At 39.3% G+C, this 22947-nt stretch overlaps 1 protein-coding gene and 1 non-coding gene across 3 annotated transcripts in view; both read right to left on the bottom strand.

The window, feature by feature from the left end:
* Positions 1-22947, bottom strand: part of LOC119882618 (rho guanine nucleotide exchange factor 17-like) — a 67723-nt gene that overhangs the window by 11270 nt on the left and 33506 nt on the right. For both annotated transcript variants that reach the window (XM_038692735.1, XM_038692736.1), the window contains 3 exons: positions 9183-9260; positions 3954-4136; positions 996-1112 (listed from right to left, as the gene is read on the bottom strand). In XM_038692735.1, the coding sequence (XP_038548663.1) occupies positions 996-1112; positions 3954-4136; positions 9183-9260 (378 nt within the window). The remainder of the gene's footprint in view (positions 1-995; positions 1113-3953; positions 4137-9182; positions 9261-22947) is intronic.
* trnam-cau lies at positions 2747-2819 on the bottom strand. The gene has a single exon. It is a non-coding gene; the product is annotated as a tRNA-Met (tRNA).

The raw sequence follows: 22947 nt of genomic DNA, 5'->3' as shown, positions 1-22947 counted from the left end.
ATAGGTGAGACTCAAGAAAGCCCAAAGTAACAAGATGTTCGACTCTACAGTCAGGGCAGTGTTACACTTCATGTCTCCACCACAAGATGGCGAAGTGGTTCCACTGGAAAAACGCTGTCTGGCATGAAGTGCTCTATAGTTGAATGAGATCAAGACATGGACATGATAGGTTTTTGTGGTAGCTGATGACAATTTTTGTATCCGAGTTCTGGTCTGCGCAGCCTTCGTGTGCTGTGTTTCCCATACATTTATTTCTGGTGGCACACCACAGTATCAAAATGTACAACAGTGGTTTGACTGGACGGATCGCTAAAATATCCCTGTCAAATTATCTCCTTCAGTTGGTTTAAAGTAAGGGTTGGTAGTACATCTCATGGACAATACTTTTTTCCAGTTCCTAAGAGAGGAGTAACCCAAAAAGATGAAAATGTACTGAAATAGAGAAACAATTTCAGTAGTATCTGAAATTTTTAGATCTCTTGAGCAGAGGAGGAAAAGATGTTCCTCACATAAAATCTGATACCACCTGATTTAGAAACGAGAGCATTGGAAGGAAAAGAGTAAGATTTAAGATTGTTAGTCAGCTCTTGTCAGGTTTTCCCAACGTTTTGTCTGAATTCACTGACAAGTAGAAGAAACATTCAGAACTAAACACGCGCTTCTCAATTTATTTATTCAGAACACTGATCCTGAAGTCCTGTAAGGGTAGAGCAAGAACAATCAAGCAAGTGTCCAAAACTCACTGTAACAACAGCATGGATAAACAGGAAGAACAAGAAAAGAAGCACACACATTAACGTGTACACAACACTAACATTGACAAGTAGAGCCAACAAAGCACAGCAGTCAGCATTTCCCAGCCAAAGCGTTGGCACACAGTGGTCAAACTCCTGACGTTCATTACTTCATTCATTAGTACAAATGTCTAGACTGGTTCCCAGTTTTCCAAACAAACACACAAGAGCAGACTCGGACAAAACATCCTGTGACCTCACCTCCAGAAACTTGTGAAAAGACGGCTTGGCCTCCTTGGCAATCCTCACAGCATCTTTGGCGTTGAGAAAGTTGTCAATGTACGCTGAATACATATTAGCTAGAGTCTCTTTGGAGAACTGGACAGAAGGAGAAGAGGACATTAAATTTACAAGTTTACTCTTTTATATGGCAGTAGCTTATTTAAATTGAATCTGATGGTGCACTTTTTTTTTGTTTAAAAAAATTAAAACAGGCCAGATAGACATTCAATATAAGAAGATGTCACAAGCATCAAGCATCAAGTCACCAATTCCAGGATGGATATTCCACAGTTAGATTGTTGCATTTGGGTAAATAATCAGGAAAAACAACCGCTACAAATAAAGAGAAAACTACCTCTCTGCATTGTTGTTTTGGTTCACTTTAACTTAATAACATGTGCTCAACAGTTAACATTTAGCACATGTTGTATTTGTTACTGTGTAATTAAATCATAATAATAGCGAGAGAGCTGTAATCAGAGAGATTACAGAAGAAACCTTGGCGTAAGTGGTTTTCAATGTTTTGGTCGGCATTAGAAAAGAATAGAGTATTTTGTGTTCTTTCACTTCTTCAAACATAAACACACACACACACACACACACAATGATGATTCACCTTGACCTGCTTTCTTTTCACAAATAATACGGCAGAGTACAGAGAAAGACTCAGAGCTCAAAAAATAAGCAAAAAATAGGAGCACAAACATACAGAGTGTTAACAGACATCCGGCACAATGTGGGGCCTTATTTAACTTAAGAGTAACCAGCTTTCTACCATTTCATGAAATAACCTGGCCCTCTTCTGTTCCTGCATTTCTCTTTTCTCATCCATCTCCAAGTGTCCTCTCCTCTCTGTCCATTCTCCCTCTACTCAGTCTTTGGGGAACAGTGTGAGGACAGAGAAATAACATCTGTGGAGAATCTGAGGACTTAGTCACAGCAGAAACTAACTTTAACCTTCTTACCTTCAAATTAGAGATTATAAGGTGGTTGCTAAAAAGCAATCTAAAAAATAATGCAACTTAATGCATTGTTTAATGTTTTACTCTTTAACCCACTGATGTTTGCACTCTTAATAATGTCAAGTAAATGTTGTCTTTTATGATACAATATTGTTGGGTGTCCAGGTTCTGCTTTTTTTAAAAAGTGTCTGTAGTTAAATGTTGTAGTTTTCAATTCTTGAAACATGAAACTTTTGAATAGACTTTTATATCATATTATTTGAATAATTCTTTTACACCTATCAACACCCCCTTTAAATTCAAAGCTATTTCCTTGGTCCTGTAATCAGTGTTGTTTGGTGAGGATTGGAGCACTGTAATTTCCAGGATTTTATGGACGAATAAAATGAACTTTGAACCTTCAATGCCTTTCTCCCTTATGAACTGGACTGTGAAAATACCACAATGGACATGAGTCCAGTCCAGTATCCTAAGTCTACTATGTTGTATTTTATAAATATATTAGGAAGTTGTAAAATCTAGATTATTTAAACAATCTAAATGTATTAACAAGATCAAAAATAAGTTATTACACATATATCTGTTTAGGAGGGAGGGAAACGGTCAGTCTCGAAACCATTTGTCCTCTACACAGATTTACAGATTTACTGCTGCTTGTGAGACAAAGCTGTGATCAATGCAGGTACACATTTCACACAACCCATACAGCCATGACAAACCAAACCTGCTAAATGTTCTTTCAACAGCAAACCCCTGAACAAAACACCGTGCCCCGTGTGAGGCTCGAACTCACGACCTTCAGATTATGAGACTGACGCGCTGCCTACTGCGCCAACGAGGCCTGAAAGCACTGTAGCTGCTGCAGCTTTAAGAGCTGCGGCGGGGAGAAAAGGAAGGGGAGCATCAAGCAGTGGGGGAGGGACGCTCAGTCAGAACAGTGTGGAGGATCTGCAACTAGACAGAAGAAAACTCACGTTTGTACTTGCAGCTATTTTCCAATAATATTCTTCTGTTTCTATATTCTAACTTTCTCTTTTCAGGAAATCCCACACATAGCAAACCACAGTATAAAATTAAACAGTTTATATATAATGAATCTGTGAATCTATCTCAGAAGGAATGAAAGAAAAATGTTTTGGGTGCAGGCTCTGCTTCATCATCTTGCAATTCAGTTAGTGGTTTTCTGCATTTCCCACATTGTCCTTGTGTCCCCAGTAAGTGTGTGTGAAACTGTTTCATTCAAGCTGTGAGGTGCTGAGAGTGATAACAATAGCATTAACATAGCAAGAGAGTAAGGGGTTTTCCCCCCACGCAAAAAACAAAGCCTGTGGCCACACTGCATTCTGGTCTGTCTATGAAGAATTTCAGTTTGCTCAAACAGTCAGCCTGGACAAGAAGAAGGGTTGAAACTTGATATTTCCCCTAACACGAATGTTTTAGAGCACTGCTTTTACCCTTTAGTTCATGGGAAATTTTTAAATGGGTCGTCAAGAGTTCAAGTGGAAAACAAAATATTAAACTAGTGTTGCCAACTATAGACCATCTCTTAATAAAGCAGCTTCTCTTCAGTCCTCCCTGCCGTCAATAATGCTTTTAAAGTGTTGTTTATTGTTTATTCATTCAAGCTCTGGCCTACAGTTAAATACATTTTAAATGTCATTTCTGCACAAGTTACTATACTATTTGTATGCTTTGGAATTAAACTTTAAAATAAGTATAGGGAAACTTGTATGCACTTGAAAAAAAAAACATTTGCAACACAAAAGAGCTTTGCGATTAAAAAGGGTCGCCTGAAAATACTTGAAATATGAGTTTTAAAATTCTGGACATCACATTGTCCTTAAAATAGTTGATCTCCACCTCAAACTTCAACAAAATTGGTCTATTTGTAAAATGTAAAAAGAATGACACATGTGAACTTATCTGTGTATCATTAAAGATAGCAGGAGAGGACAGATGTGTCATCTTTACTCACTGATTGGATGAGGATGTGTCCAATGGTCTGCCTGTCGTGCCATTGGCTGACGCAGCCGGAGACTTGGTCCAGGAAGTGCTCGTGGTGCTCCAGGATCTCTGGGATCTGGTAAAACATCTCGTCCACAAGAAGTGGGTCCACTATGGAGCCGCTGTCTGGCTGTTTGAGAGGACGCATGTAGTCCTGAGGGGACAAGACATCCCGTTAATTAATGACCATTTCAAATCATTTTGAACGTGCATGAGGTTACCTGCAAATGTCGCCCCGCAGTGGTGGAACTGTGTTTGGATGACGGGAGGAAATTAGCTTGACACATTTCTAGAATTGATGCTTTTGAGAACTAAGAGTAAATTATTATAACAGTCATTTAAGGGACTGACTGAAATAGAATGAATATAGAAAATGAATGTGCTTTCGAACTCTGAAGCTACTAAAGGAGACATTTGGGTGGAATTACATTAAGGTTTTAAGACAATACTATTTCATTTCATTTTTTTGGGTTCATAAAGCTTCTCTTTGGGTGTCAGTGTTATAACTCTGTGCTACGCTTCACATCTGACGCCAACCTGCGCTTCATTCCTAAAATGTTAATAGACAATTTATCTGGATTACAAATGAAATTCACAAGTCTTTTTTTGTTGCACACACTAAATATGGTTTCCTTTCACCCTAACTACAATGCAGATTGCTCTGCTCTCTGTATTTTATTATCTGAGCTGCCTGCCAGACATCTGATTTGCAGGACTGTTTCATTTGGATTCTTATGCAGTGACTTTTACCATTTGCACAGTTGGCTTAAGGGAGCTCATTTAATTTGCATTTAATTTTTTAACGTGGCCAAATCCATCGAGTAGATGATTGGTAGAAGACCAACTTTGAAAAAAGGGATACTACTGTAAAACTTTGATTAATAGCTTGAGTGTTTATTTGCTAAAATCACTGAATTGACCCTGCCTAAATTTGGAACAGGTGTCCATAAGGCACAGGCCTTTAATTCCTCTCGCACAAAACTGAAGTATATCTATAAGAATTACACTTTGGGCTTGTTGTTTCTGTTAATTTAAATGAATGATTGAATTGTGGAGAATCTAACCGATCTAATGATGTGTAGCATGTCCATGCTGACATATTGATCATACGTTTAAACATTAATATTTGTATTAAAGAACTAAGCAGCTTAGAAGCAGCTAAAGCAGGCGACTACGCGGGGTTTAAGAGGTTTTATACATCCAAAGAACTTATATAAAAACTAGACCAGACGTTTAATGGAGACCTGCGTTTATTTGTCAAAATGTGTTCCCACACCAGGACAGTAAACGGGGTAGGCGGCTATTTGGGACTTGGTTGCTATTAATTGGATAAATTATCTAGAATATGAAATGGAAAGAGTTATGATATACCCTCAAGAATCACTTAAGTCACTACATTTTAAACATCCAGGATTAGGATATCATCAGTGATGTAGTCTTTTCTGAAGTAGTGTGGTGGGCAGTACATTGACTTACAACGTCCGATAATCTTGTGGAAGTTTTGTTATCAAGCCCACCCAGACAGAGGCCAAGTCAAGACCAAGACCAGTGTATGGAGACATGCTACATGACATACAATAAAATGTGGAACATGATCATAGGCGCTTCTTAAATTGATCTGGAAGATCCACATTCCCATAAAAACACCCACATACAAACACTAGGAGCTGAAATCAACTTAACCATCTTAATTCAACATTGTTCCAAGTTTTACCATCCACCTAACACAATACAATTTGTGTGTGCAAGCATTAGCTTTTCTGTTTGACTCTTGTCTTCTGTCCATATTTGATCTGCAAATGTGCATTCAAACTCAAAATTAGCTTTCTTAAAATAACATGCCATGTGTTTATGGACATACAGAGCAACATAATCAATTAAATAAGTTGCTCTGTATGGCCATATTAATATGTAAATTCTTTACAGAAATGGAGGCATATTAACTTTAGTTGTTCTCCACTCTCTGCTGCCAGATCTCTAGGCCAGCTCTGTCACCTAAATGAGGGATCGCTAACGTTACCACGACGTAACGTTATAAATAAGCTTTAATGACGGGAGCTACACGCAACTGACATTACCTAGGGTTGATGTAACTTAAACATTAACTATATAGCTTTATGTGACCTGTCTCGTCATTGTTTATCACAAGCTAAGATGTAACGTAACAAAACGACTCTGGATGTAACGTTAACGTAGGAACAAGTTCTCATTACATGCCCTGTCCCCTCAGTCTCTTGCTAGGTGACAAATAACTGACAAGCAACTCAAACTATCCAAGAGTGCCGCGAAAAATTCAGTATGACATACATAGGTAAGCTTGCTAGCTTTGCTAACGTCACTTACACATAGCTAAAGTTACCTTTCTTTATGCTTAAAGAAAGTAGCAATAAAAGTTTAACGTGGTCCAACCGCCTCCGTAACGTTTAATAAAATTTACAGATAGCTGTGTGTTTTCTACTGGGCATTGTTTTACGAATTAATTCTTTATGGTTTAACTTAGGTAGACAAATGTTATTACGAAGATTTTGCTCACATACCCACGTGCTCCCAGACAGCCACAGCTTCTCCTGTCACTTTCATGGAGCGCGTGTGAAGAGGGGCGGGTGACAGCGGTTCACAGGAACAAATACGTTTAATTAGCAATGACTCACGTTATTGGTTGCATTTGAAGCAGTAAGGTTTTACATCCAATCAAAGTTAGGATGTACGCTAATAAATCGGACAATGCAAGGCAATTTATTGATATACCCACAAGACTGATCTCGGTCTGGAGACCACTTTTTAAAGGTCTCGGTCTCATCTCAGTATGGACCGCATTTCAAGATATAAGGTAACGTTACAAGGTTGTTTATTTGTCAGGACAAGGCTGCATAACGAAATGAAATCTGTAGTTCCTTAATGCTACACATACAGGATATAATTAAGTGTATATTAAAATATGATAACATATAAATTAAAACAATATACACAGTTATTAATATACATATATGCATACACGTATAGGCTTACACCAAGAACATGGTACAAGGTACTCGTCCTTGTCTCGTTCTCAAACACAGAGGACTCGGGATTTTATTTCACAACCAGCCAAGACCACAACTGTGAGAATATAATAATATAATAAATTGCCTGTGCAATGTGGATCTTTCAGATCAATTTGAGAAGTGCCTATGATCGTGTTCCACATTTTATCATGTGCCATGTAGTGTGGGGCACTGGTCTTAGTCTTTACTGGTCTTGCCCTCCCTTGGTCTTGGTCTTGACTTGGTCTTAACCCCTCAAAGTCTTGGTCTTGTCTAGGTCTCGATACACTCTGGAGTCTTGCTAATGACTTGGTCTAGGTTTGGGTGGTCTTGACTACAACACTACCACTGGTACCACTACGGTACAGCTGCTATCAGATGACATATTATTTCACTTCACCTAATTGGTTGGAAATTATGTCACCTTTCCTAGACTTGGGTACTAGAGTATAAACAATTATTTGTGTGTTGCCAGACTGGGCTACTTTTAATTAAATTGGGCTGGTAAAAAATAACTCCTTCATCCTTGTCTCCATTCAAGCCTCAAATGCCAATAGCAGAAGGAGGTAACCATCTTATTGATGTTAGGGGGGTGGTAGACGATGATCATGTCAACAAGAGATTGGGGCAATTATGTGTATATTGGTTTTAGAATGTACTGAGATGTATTACATCCTATCTGTGGTATCTTATTTGCAGTGAATACATTTTATCTAGGGTAAAAGTTGTGCAAAATATCATATCGGTAGAGTGAGATATTTATTGTGGTGCAAAATATTAGTAGTGTAATATATTGTAGTAGGCCTACATATAGTATACATATAAGACAGATACGTTGGGTAATGGTGATGTATATCACACAATATTATGTTTTCAGTTCTAGGGTCAATGTGTTTTTATATTACGGATAGGCCCTGGGTAGCAACATTGGTCACTTATGGTGACTTAGGGTCACTTATGGTGACTTAGGGTCACTTATGAACCTGGTGCATAGGTTCACTGTGTTTCTGTATTATATTGTATGTCTATGTCATCTTGTCTTTGATATTTTGTTGTGTGCTAATATGCCTGCTGCAGCACAAATCGCCCACTTGGGACAATTAATAAACTGATTGATTGATTCAATGTCACACATTCATTTAAATCCAATATTTCTTTTTTTAGTTATTTTTTGTTCCCCACAAACTCCAAATATTTCATTTTTTCGGTTAAAAAACTATCTGGAAAAAACACAGCTCATATTAATTCTTTATGTCAGACCAGGTATCTGGACGTACCCCTGCTGTGGAACAGAAACTGAATCTCTCTAGTCACAGAAACCTTCCCAAAAAAAGTCCCAAAAAAGAGACTGCAAAGAATTAGATTTCAACTTTGGACGGCGCTGCTGTAACTGTCTCAGATGAACCACATCTGACACCCTCCTTCGGGGATCTGCACTTTCACTGCAGTCACTGTGGTAACACTTACTTTCACTGTGTCGCCATGGGAACACAGCCCAGGATTATTCACTTTGTGGCCACACACGCAGACACACACGCATAAGGAGAAACACAGAAAAGTCAGCGTGCATGTGGACAATCACACACTCACACATTTCATAAAAATGCACGCACACACTGTTCGCCCACACACGGCGAATGGTGACAGGTTACCCAACCAGGTGATCACAGGTAGGGAAGGAGAGGTGTGTGTGTATGTGTGGGTGTGTGATAGAGAGAGGAGGATGCGGCTAAGATTTGGGGTAAAGGTTAGCTGCTGGGACAGAGATAGGTAAGATACAGGAGAGAGAGCGAGAGCGTCTGTGTGTGTGTATGTGTGTGTGTGGGGGGGGGGGGGGGGGGGCAGATAATGCTGATGACAGTTAGACTTGATAGGGTTAGCAGATTAGCTGACAGGATGACTGACAATAAGTGGATTACATAATGCCTTTGTTACCTACATTTGTTATTCATGTCCTCAGCAATCTGTGAATCCACAAAGGAGTTTGTTTCTTTGTGTGTGTGTGTGTGTGTGTGTGTGTGTGTGAGATGGCAACACACTCAATAAGACTGTTTGTGTGTGTCTGTCCGTGAACATCCGTGAACTAATTTGACCAGATGTGAGAATATCTGTGATACTGCGTGGGTGTATGTGCTTACCTGTATGAGTATGTATATTTGTGTGTCTGCGCGTGTTACCTGAATGAGACTGCGAAGTGCCTCCACATATGACTGCTCTGTGTCCAAGAGGGTCATCATCACATGTTTCCTCATGTCCTGTGAAGACAGAAGAAGAACAAGAAGGTCAATCATCACTGCATTTAGATTTTTTCTCACACACTCACATATTGTATAACATATTACAGTTGGTTATGCACACACACACACAAACACTGACATGCACATTTTGTTTTGGGCTACAAAAGACATATTTCCTAATGACATGTAATGCTCTAGGGCTAGGCAGAAAGAGTATGTATCTCAAATGTAATTAGCATGTTAATGAGTCTTAATACGAACTCACAGTCTAGCGTAAAGGAAGTTGGATGGAACCATTTTGACTCAAGAACAGAAATAAGACATCTGCAAGCAGTGTAAAACTTCACAAAACTCCTACATTTTGTATGTAATATATGTCCAGCATAAATGAATGAAAACTTATTAAAATATTAATAAATAAGAAAATATATCAGAATCACGTCACTACCGGTGACACTCCACGTTTGTGTCATGCTTAAAGGGGATGGCCTTGTTTTAATAATTAAATAGCTGCAGCTGTAATTCCCTTAATAGTGTGTGACTCTGTTGTTGTCTTACAACTGTGGTATTAGAAAATAACTTAAATAGTGGATAGATGCACCAAAAACCTTGAGGCAGACTCAAACAAACAAGACACAGAAACACAAATGAGTATGAAGTTGAAGTGAACTTTATATGGTAATTTTGTTTATTGCTGATACATACTGAAGTAACAGAAGGCAGTCCTTTTAAATCTCCCATTTATACCTCTGCACATCTCCCTTCCAACACCAGATACACAACACTGAAACAAAAAAAAGCATCATGATCACGGCTGTCTAGTTGTATGAAAGACTTACTTCTCAAACCAAATCTTAGTTTTCCAAATTCATTATTGGACTAATTTCTCTGCACTCAGAAGTTCCTGACTTTTTGTTTCCTATGGCTAAGTTCCTGGAACTGTTTGATTGAAATATAAAATCTTGAAAGTCATTGTGCTCTATTCTAAATATTATTATACAGGAGGCAAACACAGACAAGGCTGCAAAAAATGTCACAACCGCTGCACATTCATAGCTAACACACACACACAGACCGGATTAGAGGTCAGTGAGGCCAGGATGTCCAAAGAAGCAAAGTGTGACTCAGCAGTTCACTCTAACAATGACTCATGATTTAAGGATGCAAGTGGATGAGCTGCTCCGACACACAGCGGACACAAACCCAACGCAATAAAGCTCAGAAGGAAACAAACTGAATCAAAGTGAAGAGAGAAGATGATGATGGGAAGAAAAAAAAAATACATAGAAGGGTGTGTTTTGTTTGTTGTTGTTTTTTTACTTATGCAACAAACAAAGACAGTGTTTTATTTTACTCTTGTATACTGTGAGATGAATCAAAATCAATGACCAACTTATTCTTTTTTTAAACAGAATGGGACAACTACCAGCTAAAAAACAAGCCTTACCTCAAACTTTTAGTGACAACAGTTGAAATACATCACTCTTTTCTCTGGTTAAAATGAGATTTCCATGCGATTGTGTGTGTGTGTGTGTGTGTGTGTGTGTGTGTGTGTGTGTGTGTGTGTGTGTGTGTGTGTGACAGAAAGAGGGAGGTGGGAGAAAAACAAGGGGAGTATAAGGATCATGGAACAAGTCAGATTTATTATCTCAGGGGTCTCAGGGGAGACTCCCAAAATATTCTCGTACCAAACATGACTTATAAATATCAGCCACAGGCAAAACCCTATTGTGTGTATATAACCACAACCCCCCCTCCCCCAACACACACACACACACACACACACACACACACACACACACAGAGCACAAAAACACACAGAGGAGGATTGTTTTCCCCTTTTCCCCTGCTCCCCTCTGCCAGCACCACTGTGCCCTATAAATAACCGTAACAATGACTTCCCAGAAAGGCCATGTTTAGTGTTTGGCTTCTGAAGGGATCCCAGGGCGCTGTGGGGTACCAAAGGTGGTGTGTGGATGGAGAAGTGTGTGTGTGTGAGACAGTTAGTGCATAAAAGTTATTGTGAGTGGAAAACTTGCTATCTAAAACAACAGAGAAGCATTATTCTTTGGGCGGCGTTTATAGCGAATGTTAGGTTGACAGTCGGATCAACAGTGTTGCTTCTTCACAGATTGAGGGATTCAGTCCAAGTCTCTGCCCTGAGATATAAACACAGCGGAGCGGAGGGAATAAATACAGAGCTAAACAATGCTAAAGAGGGAAACACACAATACCACCGTAATCATCCATTTGTACTCCCCAATTACCCCCCAAATAGGGACACTCATCTATTCAAAATACGCCTTGATTCACTCTCCTTATAGAGCAAGCAGGAGCACGACACTGGATCTGAATATCAGTTTCTCAAGTGCTATTTAACAAGATTTGTATCAATAGGAATTCATAATCAGCTGCTGATCTTTCTCAATTTATATTTAACATACGAGATTATGATTAGACTGGCTTCATCGTTGTGGTGTCTAACTCCGACTGTATTGCTCCAAAATTAAATATGTGAGCAGCAAGATAGCTGAGAGGAATTTTAATATTTTAGATAATTTGGATTCTATTTGAACTTTAAAATTAACTTTAATGAAAGGTCTTCAATGGACTTCGTTGACTCTTCTGGCTTGTAAAAGCTGTCACTGTGTTTTTCTGTTTTTGTATGTCCACTTATCTTTTTTTGATCAATTACATATTTATACTATGTCAGAAAACAACAGAAAAGGCCAATTACATTTGGACATCTACATCTTTAAATAGCCTTTTTTTTGTAAAATAGAGAGAAACTTATTTTATTATTAATAAATTAATATAATAGATAAGCAGCAACTCTTCCTACTGAAAGTTTGGCATTAATATTTGATGAGTGCTTTAAAATGACTAATCCTAATTTTTCTCACTTAAAACTTAAATCAATTAACTGACTAATCGTTGCATTATTTATGTAGTGCGCAGTATATTGAAAAGCAAGATACCATGGTACCTACAACTGCAGTGACAGATGCTGTCCGTATCAACACTGTGCTGTGCACACACACACACACACACACACACACACACACACACACACACACAGCTGCCTCTGCATTAATGTCTCATACAAATTAAACCTCATTAATAATGATCAAATTAATTAGTCAACCTGACAAAAACAAACAAACGTCTGAAAACGACTGCTTTCACTACAACAAAGGTAAACAAGCACACGCAGCGTAGGAGTGACTGTCAGTAATCAGTAATGACGCTGGCCATATGACCTGACAACAACAAGAAGACAGGGAATAACACATGAACTTTCTTCAGGGCAGGAATGTTGCTCTGTTGTTTGCTGTTCATCTTTATTGGGTTACACACACATACGCACACACACACGAACATGGTGAAATAATGCTAGGAATGCTATTTTCATTTTGCTAGCAGGGTTTCCATAGCTGATAGGCTGAACGGTCGCAGGAAAGGCTGGTCTCAAAAGTAGAGCTGCAGCTCAGATGCTCTCAAGTCCAGTCGAGCCTCAGACCAGCAAGTCCAACAGTGGCACACAGTAACTGTGGTACTACGATGACACAGCATGAGTCACTGTTTCATTGTTTTCCCCTGTCCAGCTCAAGAGGCTGAGAGTGGGGAGTAACATCTAATAATACTATTTATTTTCCTTTTCTTAAAACGTCGTAATTTTAACCTATGTATTTTAAATGATGAATTGTGTATTTGAGGACCATTATAAGTGCGCTATAAATAAAATATATAATATAATATTATTATTACTACTACTGCTGTTTGGTTCAATTTATATCTTATTTTGGTATTTGCATGACGAGGCAAGAAATTAGCTGTCAGATGATCAGTCAGGTTTGTAAGGCCGGTTGCCAGATTATCAATACCACTTTATTTGGAGGTAAAATTTCAGATGTAAAAGTGAGCGCAATCAGAAATGTCAGTATTAATCGTTCAATGAACAGGATTTGTGTGTGCAAACAACTGCTGAAAGTACTGTAGCTGGTCTGTAAACTGTGGTGGATGCTTACAACCGACAGTGTCAGTACTAATATCACTGTTTACCTTCATCTGTTTCTTCCAAATAAGTTTGACTACCTTGGGTTTTGTTAACAACTTGTATGATCATCGGTCGGTCAGACTTTATTTTAGCGATGTCACCGTGTTCTCAGATCTCATCAATCACCGTGGTAGTACAATGCTGTTATGGCTGACAAAACTGATGGACGAAACTACAAAATGTAGAGCCAGGTAGTAATAAACTGGAATTATCTTTAAAAATCTTGATAGGTGGGTTGGTGTAACAAAAGTTTAACAAGCACAGGTGTAACTAATAACTATTAATGATAATAACAGCCACAGTCCACTTCTGTGCTCCAGTTAGCCATGAAAATTGATTAATGTAAGAAATAATTTTCCATGTTGTAGCTTTACTATTTTGGTCTATTCTGTACACACAACATTTATTGCATGTCTGTCTCAGACTTAACAAGCCCCGTGGACACAGACAGTATAATTTTGGCTTTAGCCACATCAGGCACAAAACTCATATAGCCTGGTTGTTTGTCACAACTGACAACATGAATACTCGGTGGAGCAATTTTTCAAGAGCCCCGGCCCTGACACAAAAAGTACAGGGGCAATGAACACTGTAATAATATAAGGTTAGCCTTGCCAGGGAGAGGGCTTCTGTATTGACAGACAAACACAATGATGCTTCAGGACTGAAAGGGTGTCTGCATCCACTCATTCTCCACATCAGTGGGGGTCAAGCAGCAGAAAACAAGTCGTACCAGGTTAGAGGGACCGGACATGGGTCAGTTATCCTCCCCACACTCACTGTAATCATAGCTTAGGCTCTATGTCAGGGAAGCAAAAGACAAATACTTCAATCACTGATTTCGACCACTGACGAAGTTCGACAGAGGTACATGCTGTTGTTGTCTTAATGTATTTTGATGTGATGTATTTGAAGTGTTCAGATGGCGGTCCGAATGTATCCGAGAGATGCTGCAGCTGGTCCAGTCCTGATACAGTCCCACTCTGCTTTAATTTTAAACAATCGTTGACAAATGTTCCCATTTGCAGGGAGTGGTAAAAAGCAGGAAAGATGGGAGGATGTGTCTGTTTGGTTTAAAACGGACAACAGATAAAACAGAGGTTTAAAAAATGTACAGCACTGTGTTAGAGAAACGGCTAAAACCACACTTAAAGCTTTATGACAACCTGCTGACATAATTCAGAAATTTTAATCTAGCATGTCACACTGCCCTACAGATTATGTGACTGTTTTGGGAGATGCAGCCTGTTTTGGTACAGTAGGACTTGTGCTTGTATAAATTTGTATTTGAGCACCAATAACGAGTAATTAAGAATTATTAAGTTTTAGCTAGTGACTTAAAGTAGTATCACCTAAACTGAAAGGAGTCTTCTATCTTTCAGAGCAGAGATCTTGACATAACTGCTTCAAATTATTTGTAATCGGATAACTTTGATCCTTTTAACAACCCAGATCTCAGGAGTGATGTGGCCTGAAGAGCAAGAATGTGTAACTTAATCAGCCCAAAACAGTGCCTGTGGCATATGTGGCAGGCTGGATGGCTCTCAGGATTCAGCCTGTCACTTACTCGCACTGGAGGGGATATAAGAGGAAGGAAATGTCTGTGTGTGTGTGTGTGTGTGTGTGTGTAAGTAGTACAGCATGTTCTCATGTGTCCCTCTGCGAGCTCTGGTGTCTTAATAATATTGTGGTCACAGGGGGTCCATAACGTAAAAATATTCCTCACAACTGCAGCCAAACATTACAGCAGTTAAGACAACATACACCAGAGGCATTCTGTTTGACTTAGTATTTTACAGTACAGTATTTTAGTTTCATGTAACAAAGGTCATGATATTTATCAACTGTGTGGTGTACGTCTGTCTTTGATAGCACTGTTGTGAGTTTATGTTGTTCTGTACACTGTCACCGCTACTACTGTTGTCTCCACAACACTCAACAGCTCTACAGACCCTAACCCTACAGCGCCAAAAGCAAAAGAAATCAGTGTCTTTTTTTCCCCCACTGAATGCCATACAAAGGTGTTCAATTGTAGATTTTTCTGTCTTTATTATTGGATAGAAAAAAAGCTTCCATTTTTCACCAAGTACATCTTTTGTATAGACAATTCAGAGTGGTATTTTGCCAGCGAAGGACTGAAGTGCCCAGTTATTCTCTAAGTATCGCAGCTGCGTTCAATTTTGTGCCGTTAAATATTTTGCAAGGTCACTTTCTTTCTCTCTGTGACCTTAGGGACACCAATAAAAACACTGGGACACAGCTATAGCTCACTTTGTGCTCAGAAGCATACAGCTTCCCACAAATAGTGATATACTGCCAACAAGTTTATGTTTCGTGCTGTTTATTTTTGTTTGCCCGACTCTTCATTTGCTCAAAATGGCCTTGCACACCTATGCAGGTGTTTTCAATGTCTCACTGATTAGACTCCCATTTCCTACAATTACTGTACTTGAATGGAAATAAAGAAATCGAGCAAATGTTTATTTATTACCACGTGTGTTTTGATGCAAATCTGGAACCAGATGCAATTGAAAAACAATGTTCTTTTTCAATGATCAAAATAATGTTATGTACTTACCAACGGCTTTTGGCATTGTTGTACAGACTTCCAGGAAGACCAACTTAACTGATATTAACAGCTTCTTTAAGTCAATAATTGAATTGTTCGACATCTTGGTTAACTTTTTACACTCTTCTCCTCTAGATGAAAGGATCAATACCATTCTCTGTATTCTATGTAGGAGCCGGTTAGCTTAGCTTAGAACAAATTCTGGAAATAGGGGGAAACGACGAGCCTCTCTCTGTCCAACAACTACTCAGAAAGTTATATCTCTTTTGTTTGATCCAAATAAAAGTCACCCTTTTATGGAGGTTATGTGCTGGACATTTTCTTGGCTAGGAACCAGTAACCACCAGGAGACTGTGCAGCACAACATACAGCCATCTCCAACACACAAACACAGGCTTAAGGTCTCCAAAATCCATACCATTTGAGGTCTGAGCTAAAGCGACAGAAACACATCACTTCCCTCTCATTGCTGTCGTCACACCTTTCCACGCCACCGCTGCTACCGCCTTCACCCCTCCTCCTCCCCTCCCTGACGACTGTATCCCCTGGCAACAGCCTGGCGAAAGCAGCAACAGGCAGCCTCTTAGCCCAAAGAGAAAGCATCCTCATCTCCTACCTCGTCCTCTATTCATGCATACACATCTGTAAAACACAGAGATTGATTTCCATCTTGTTCGTGTTTTGAGGTGGCAGTACAGTAAAAATAAAAGACTCTCATCCTTCACATCTTCTTCAAGCTTCTGCCTCTCTTCGAGCTTATGTAATCCTGGCATGCAGATGTAAGCAACAGCGTGTGTGTGTCTCTCTATGTACTCCCTAATTGTCGTTTGCAGGCCACAGACTGTTCTGACCTACTCTATAGTGATCAATAGTTTTCTCCCTCTTTCAGACACGCACGCACACAAACACACCCATACACTATTGATCTACCTCCCAACTCGTCCATCATCCATTCCTTTCCTCTTCAAACTCATCATACTCTTTCCTTTCTCTCATTGCTTTCACCTCACAGCCACACAATCAGTTAATAAAGTAATCAATATTAAGGTATAATTAGTCCCCCTCTGCTTCAATATTTTCAATCATTGCCACAAATGGTTAAAGCAAAAGAATGTTTTCTACTTATACTGCATTATATACAAGGCAGGATGAAGCCATGCTTTTATGTTGTGTATGCCACATTCTGACTCTACCATCTGAATGTAGCAGCTGAAATCGAGACTCATCAGACCAGGCAACGTTTTTCCTTCTTTTATTGTCCAAATTTGATGAGCCTGTGCGAATTGTAGCCTCAGTTTCCTGTTATTAGCTGACAGGAGTGGCACCCGGTGTGGTTTTCTTCTGCTGTAGATTATCTTCGTCAAGGTTCAACGTGTTGTGCGTTCAGAGATGGTATTCTGCATACCTTGGTTGTAACGGATGGTTATTTGAGTTCTTTCATCTTGAACCAGTCTGCCCATTCTCCTCTGATCTCTGACATCAACAAGGTGTTTTCATCCACACAACTGCCACTCACTGGATATTTTCTGTTTTTCTCTGTAAACCCTAGAGATGGCTGTGTGTAAAAATTACAGTAGATCAGCAGTTTCTGAAATACTCAGACCAGCCCGTCTGTCACCAACAACCATGCCACGTTCAAAGTCACTTAAATCCCCTTTCTTCCCCATTCTGATGCTCGGTTTGAACTTCAGCCAGTTGTCTTGAACACTCTACATGCCTAAATGCATTGAGTTGCTGCCATGTGATTGGCTGATTAGATATTTGTGTTAACAAGCAATTGAACAGTTGTACCTATTAAAGTGGCCGTCTAGTGTATTTTGGGTTGTCTAATGTAAATATTTGTTGGAATTTGATACTCTTTTAGGAAGTTGAAGAAAAACAAGACAATTGAGTATGTCAACATTTACCGGTAATAGCTTTTCTTGTGATATTTTATGGACCAAAAGATTAATTGAATTTGAACCAGAAATAAATCAATAATTAAAACAGTGGTCAGCTGAGGTCCTACAATTATTTAAAGATTTTGAGAAAACTGATTCAGCGTCAAAAGCGTCCTATTGTTGAGACCTAAGAACGTGTTGGCTTTAAAAAAAATTCTATGACTTGAGCAGGAGAGAAGATTTAACTCCGCTCTTACATAGATTTACCTCCCACATACAAACATGCTTCAGTGCTTGGTGTGGATTAACAGGCTGGGTGTTAAGATTAGCAGAACTACAGCGGCTGTGTTGTGTCTGCAATATGTGCGAGTTTGTGTGTTTACACGTGTGTGGACGTAACCCGAAAGTGCGTCCGTTGATTCTGCAGCAAGAGGTATACTACGACTAACACAGAAAAAGGAAATTCCCCTAGAAACACATTGAAATAAATTAGATCACACTACCAAAGATACTGTATGAAAAGATCATCAAAACACTGGGCAGTCAGTGCTGATTCATGAACGAGTGCAGATGGACACTACAGAAGACTACAGAAGAGTGTTTGTGAGAGTTGGAGCTAATCGTGTGATTCACTCAGCTCTAATTCTATTATAGACAGGCATAGAGAGAGGGAGACACAGAGAAGGATCTGAAGGAGGAGACATTATCCAAGGAAGAAAGAAAAGAAGAAATAAAAGAGAATTCAAAGTGGGAAAAAGAGCGCAAGAGAGGAAAAGGTAGATTTAAGAGGACGCTGGATGAAGAGAAATCTATATTGACTTGGACAGGCAGGTGACAGTGTCCTAGATAGGCAGCGAAGGTGCAAGACACGGACCACACACACAACACACATACACAAAACACACACAACTTAACTGCAAAGAAAATAAAACACTAGTCTACCTCTCCGTTGGGGCTTCCAGCACAAGGTCCATTCCCATTCAAATTCCCGCTGGAGTTCCCATTCTTGTTGTTGTTTCTGAACTGATCCACAGCATCCCTGTCCACCACTTCTTCACCTCCTCCATCTCTCTCTCCTCCGCCTCCCTCATCTCCCGTATTCTCTCCATTCTCATTCATCTCCTCCAGAGCGATGCTGAACTGGGCTAGGGTTCGAACCATCTGCAGCATACGGAACGGTCCGTGTGCCCAAGCGCACGCTCAGCTTAGGGCATAGACACACTCACGAAACAACCAGAAAACACCGGCTAGGTTTTATCTATTTGTTTCCTCACAAAAACCTGGTCTTCATGTCCATGAAAAAAAAGGAGAAGAAACACCTGAGGGTCGAAAGGAATCACCACCTTTGCTCTTATTCACAACATAAGATAAACATGCTGTTCCTTTCCGTCCTCTCCTCTTGTGGCAAGAAATGGTTTAAAAATTAAGTCTTGTGTCTTCGTTTCATGTCAAAGTGTGCGTCTGTTCTGTGGCAGGTAGGCTTGGCTGCTTGTCACTGCGTGTGTGTGTGTGTGTCAGTCAGTGCGCGCATACACACCGTATGTGAGAGAAGCAAAGAGCACACTTCAGCATGTATGCATGAGTGTCTGATCCGTTTTTACTGCATGGAAGATCGGAGCGCATGTCGCGGTGTGTGTGGACCATGGGAGAGATAAAGTGTGTGCGTCTGTGTGTGGGTGTGTGTGAGTGTGTCATAGACCCCCCCCCCCCCTTGGGTGTGTATAATGAGGCACAGCAGGCAGAGCAGACGCTCACAGCGCTCAACTCAGCCAGACTCAACCAATCCACCCGTTAATGATCGATTCAGGGATGAAAAGAGGGAAGGAAGACAGAGCTGTCCACCCATCCATTTCCCCTAACTATCTTTTAAATGACCCGTCTGCCATGATAACATCTTTTGAATGTCACACACAGCACCAGGGATTTGATGACAAGACTGCCTTCAGTTCCGATCGCAGTTAAATGCTCCATTCACAAATACAGATTTGAATGAAAATGTCCTTTCTGCCGGCTTTATTTCTATTCAGGGCGTACAGACTGGCAGCAGCCCACACATAACCATGACAACAGTGAGCAAGGGTGTAATTTTAAAGGATCGTACCTGCTTTTTACATGTTCCCACCCATTAGCTACAATCATGTATACTGAAGATGATTTTTACAAGCATGTTGCAACTTTATGAATGTATTTCCCATTTTCCAGACAGCTACTGGTTTCCATTTTATGGCTGAAACTTCTCCTCTATCAACTGAAAAGGAACTCCACATTTAATTATCCATGAGATTCAGTTTACTTGAGGTGAGGTGTCCTACTCAGTCGCTGAAAAAAAGTTGTATGCTGTGAAACATTACTCTGGAGGGAGCTTTACAAAATTTAGTTTAAAAGAAAATCATCAGCGTTATCTTGGCATCCTGCATTACAAACTGGAGGGGTGGGGTTTGAAAGAATTTAGAAGGTATGGGAAGTCTAATGAAAGACGCTGTTGAGTTGCATTGTGGGAATTGTAGGATCCAGCAATTTTATAAACGTGGCATAATGAAAAAAAAAATCTAACGAACTGTTAAATAAATCTACCTTGTATACTTGGGATATCTCAGCCTCTGCTGCTTCGATATTAAGCATTCATTGTTTTTTAAATAAGTCTCTTGTGAGTTCCTCAACTTTATGGAAGCGCAATACTAAATCAATTGAATACCCGATGTGCATTTGCTCAGTCTATAAACTATGAGAATACAATGCCCATTAAATTAAAAACAAGGTATTCAATTACAGTGATACAAAAATAGAGAAGATTCTGAAACAGCAGTGGCCAGAACCTTTATTTGAGATAGGCTGTAATTTGAGACATATCAGTACTTCTTATTTCCCCTGCTTTATATGTATGTAATTAAATCATAATTTAGAAAAGCCTTTTTTCCATTGTTGTTGCCAGTTTTGCTGTAAACAACAGTGCAGTATCTCCTCTTCACTGGAAGACTTTTATAGTGAAAAACTGCAGGAAAGGTTGAGTTGAAAAATAGTTTAATATTGAGAACAGCAATATTCAGATTATGCTGAATTTATATTACATTTATATAAGTTTAAATACTGATAATTTTGTCTTTTCCTCCTCAGGCCCAGTTTTTATTGGCCATTAATTCAGTCCTGGCTTCATGTAAGAACTTTCAGTTTTCATGCCTTCATACATTTTTGATCAAAGTGATATTATCAATATATGGTAGTGCAGTTACAATCAGGATAATTTTCTATCGTCCTTACAAACATTATTTGGGGCAGTTTTCCAGAAATGTTCCTTGCCAACTGCATTACCACATAACGTCAAGGGTCTAGTACAGCCCTTTAACAATTCATAAAGTACGTGCACCCACATTAGCACACAGCCAGCTAGCAGACACCCTATTGTAACATACATGAAGACACTCACAGAAACACAAAAATCAAGTTATATGGCCAAGACTCCAAAACTGCAATTTTGACAAAAGGGTAAAAGGGATTGTTTGCATGTGAGTGTGTGCACATCAGCTGGATGGCATGCACTGACAGATATTTTTAGTGATTGCATAATGCTAAAATGCAGTTTTAATGCATAAGTTGTATAAATAGAAGATGGCACACCGTGTGGGTTTGACCTGAACTGCTTGCAAGTTAACTGAGAGAACAGTAGGTTTAGAAATACAGTGCACCGTGCAACATTAATATAAAAAACTAGTCTCAAATGATACAGTGTCAACCAGCTCAATAGAGTACTTTTACACACTTTTATAGTTTGACGTGATCTGCCCATTGATGTTCAAGTAATGCTTGAACTTGCATTATTATTTCTGCGGGTTTTTGACCTTCTAAGCACTTTTTTTTACAACATGTGCTTGGGTAACCAGCAAAAGGCCTACTGAATTACCTGAAGTCTCAGCAACTAACAATCAGCAAAAATGGCTTCAAGTTTGGCAAAAGACATGGAAGAAGTTAAGCTGTCACTGAATGTCATGTCAGAAGAGCTTAGTAAAGTGCTAAAGCAACAAGCCTAATGCATCTAATTGGAGATATACAACAACTGAAAGCGATCATTAAAGAAAAGGATGAGAAGATAGAAGCGCTGGAAAAAAGAGTGGAGGACCTGGAACAGTACACAAGAATGGATGATGTGGTGATATCTGGACTTGAGACTACTCATCGCACTTATGCACGGATAACAGCAGGAGACAATGAAGGGGAGGACGCACCACCAGGTGAACTACTCTCACTTGAGCAGCAAGTTATTGAGTTTTAGCAGTAAAGACATTTCACTGGACAGCAAAACTATAGCTGCTTGTCACACAATCCCACAAAAAAAGAATGCAAGCTTACAAAAAACAGAATAAGAGACCAAATATCATCATCCGATTTGTGAGTAGAAAACATAAAATTGAGCTGTTAAAAGTTGCAAAAAAACTAAAGGGCACAGATATGTTTGTGAACGCACATCTAACCAAGAAGAATGCAGAGATTGCTCATCAAGCAAGGATTCTGAAGAAGGAGAAAACAATACAGGCTACACGGACTAGGAACTGTAAAATAATGATAAAACTTAATGGCCCACCGGAGCAGGCTAAAGTTCTAACCATCAATAATGTCTCTGAGCTGGATAAATATAGCTGAAAATGAACAAACTGATGCATATGGGGTACAGGGGAAAGACAATGTATTCCAATTTTGTATCCAAAAAAATGCTGAAGATGAAGATGGGCGACAGATTGTACAGACATGAGTGACAGTGTTTTGATTTTGAAGATCACAAACTTTATGACGTAGAAAATTATATAGATAGAGACCCATTTCTGCCATAATTTTCAACAGGACTGTGAGTATTACTCTGATGAAAGTTTCAATGTGGGGATGAGTTTTTTTTCACTGATTCACTTCAACAGCAGGATCATGCAAAGTAATTTTTTTTAAATTAAAAGTTACTTGCAAACCTTCAAGGAGAAATTTAGTGTGGTAGCGATTTCTGAAACTTGGATCAGTGAAGAAAAAGATCTGTTGGATGGTTTAGATGGATATCAAATGTTTGCCCAGAATAGGTACAATAAAAGGGGAGGTGGTGTTGCATTGTTTGTAAGGTCTGGTTTGAAATGTAAAGTTATTGTTAACATGACATTTTCTATTGATAATTTGATGGAATGTTTATCTGCTGAAATTAAGGGCAATAGATCTAAAAATATG

The sequence above is a fragment of the Micropterus salmoides genome, unplaced genomic scaffold, assembly GCF_014851395.1.
Source record: "Micropterus salmoides isolate LMB-PRFRI ecotype aquatic unplaced genomic scaffold, ASM1485139v1 Ms_hic_scaffold_3, whole genome shotgun sequence".
Classification (NCBI taxonomy): domain Eukaryota; kingdom Metazoa; phylum Chordata; class Actinopteri; order Centrarchiformes; family Centrarchidae; genus Micropterus; species Micropterus salmoides.
This window is presented reverse-complemented; position numbering and strand designations above follow the sequence as displayed.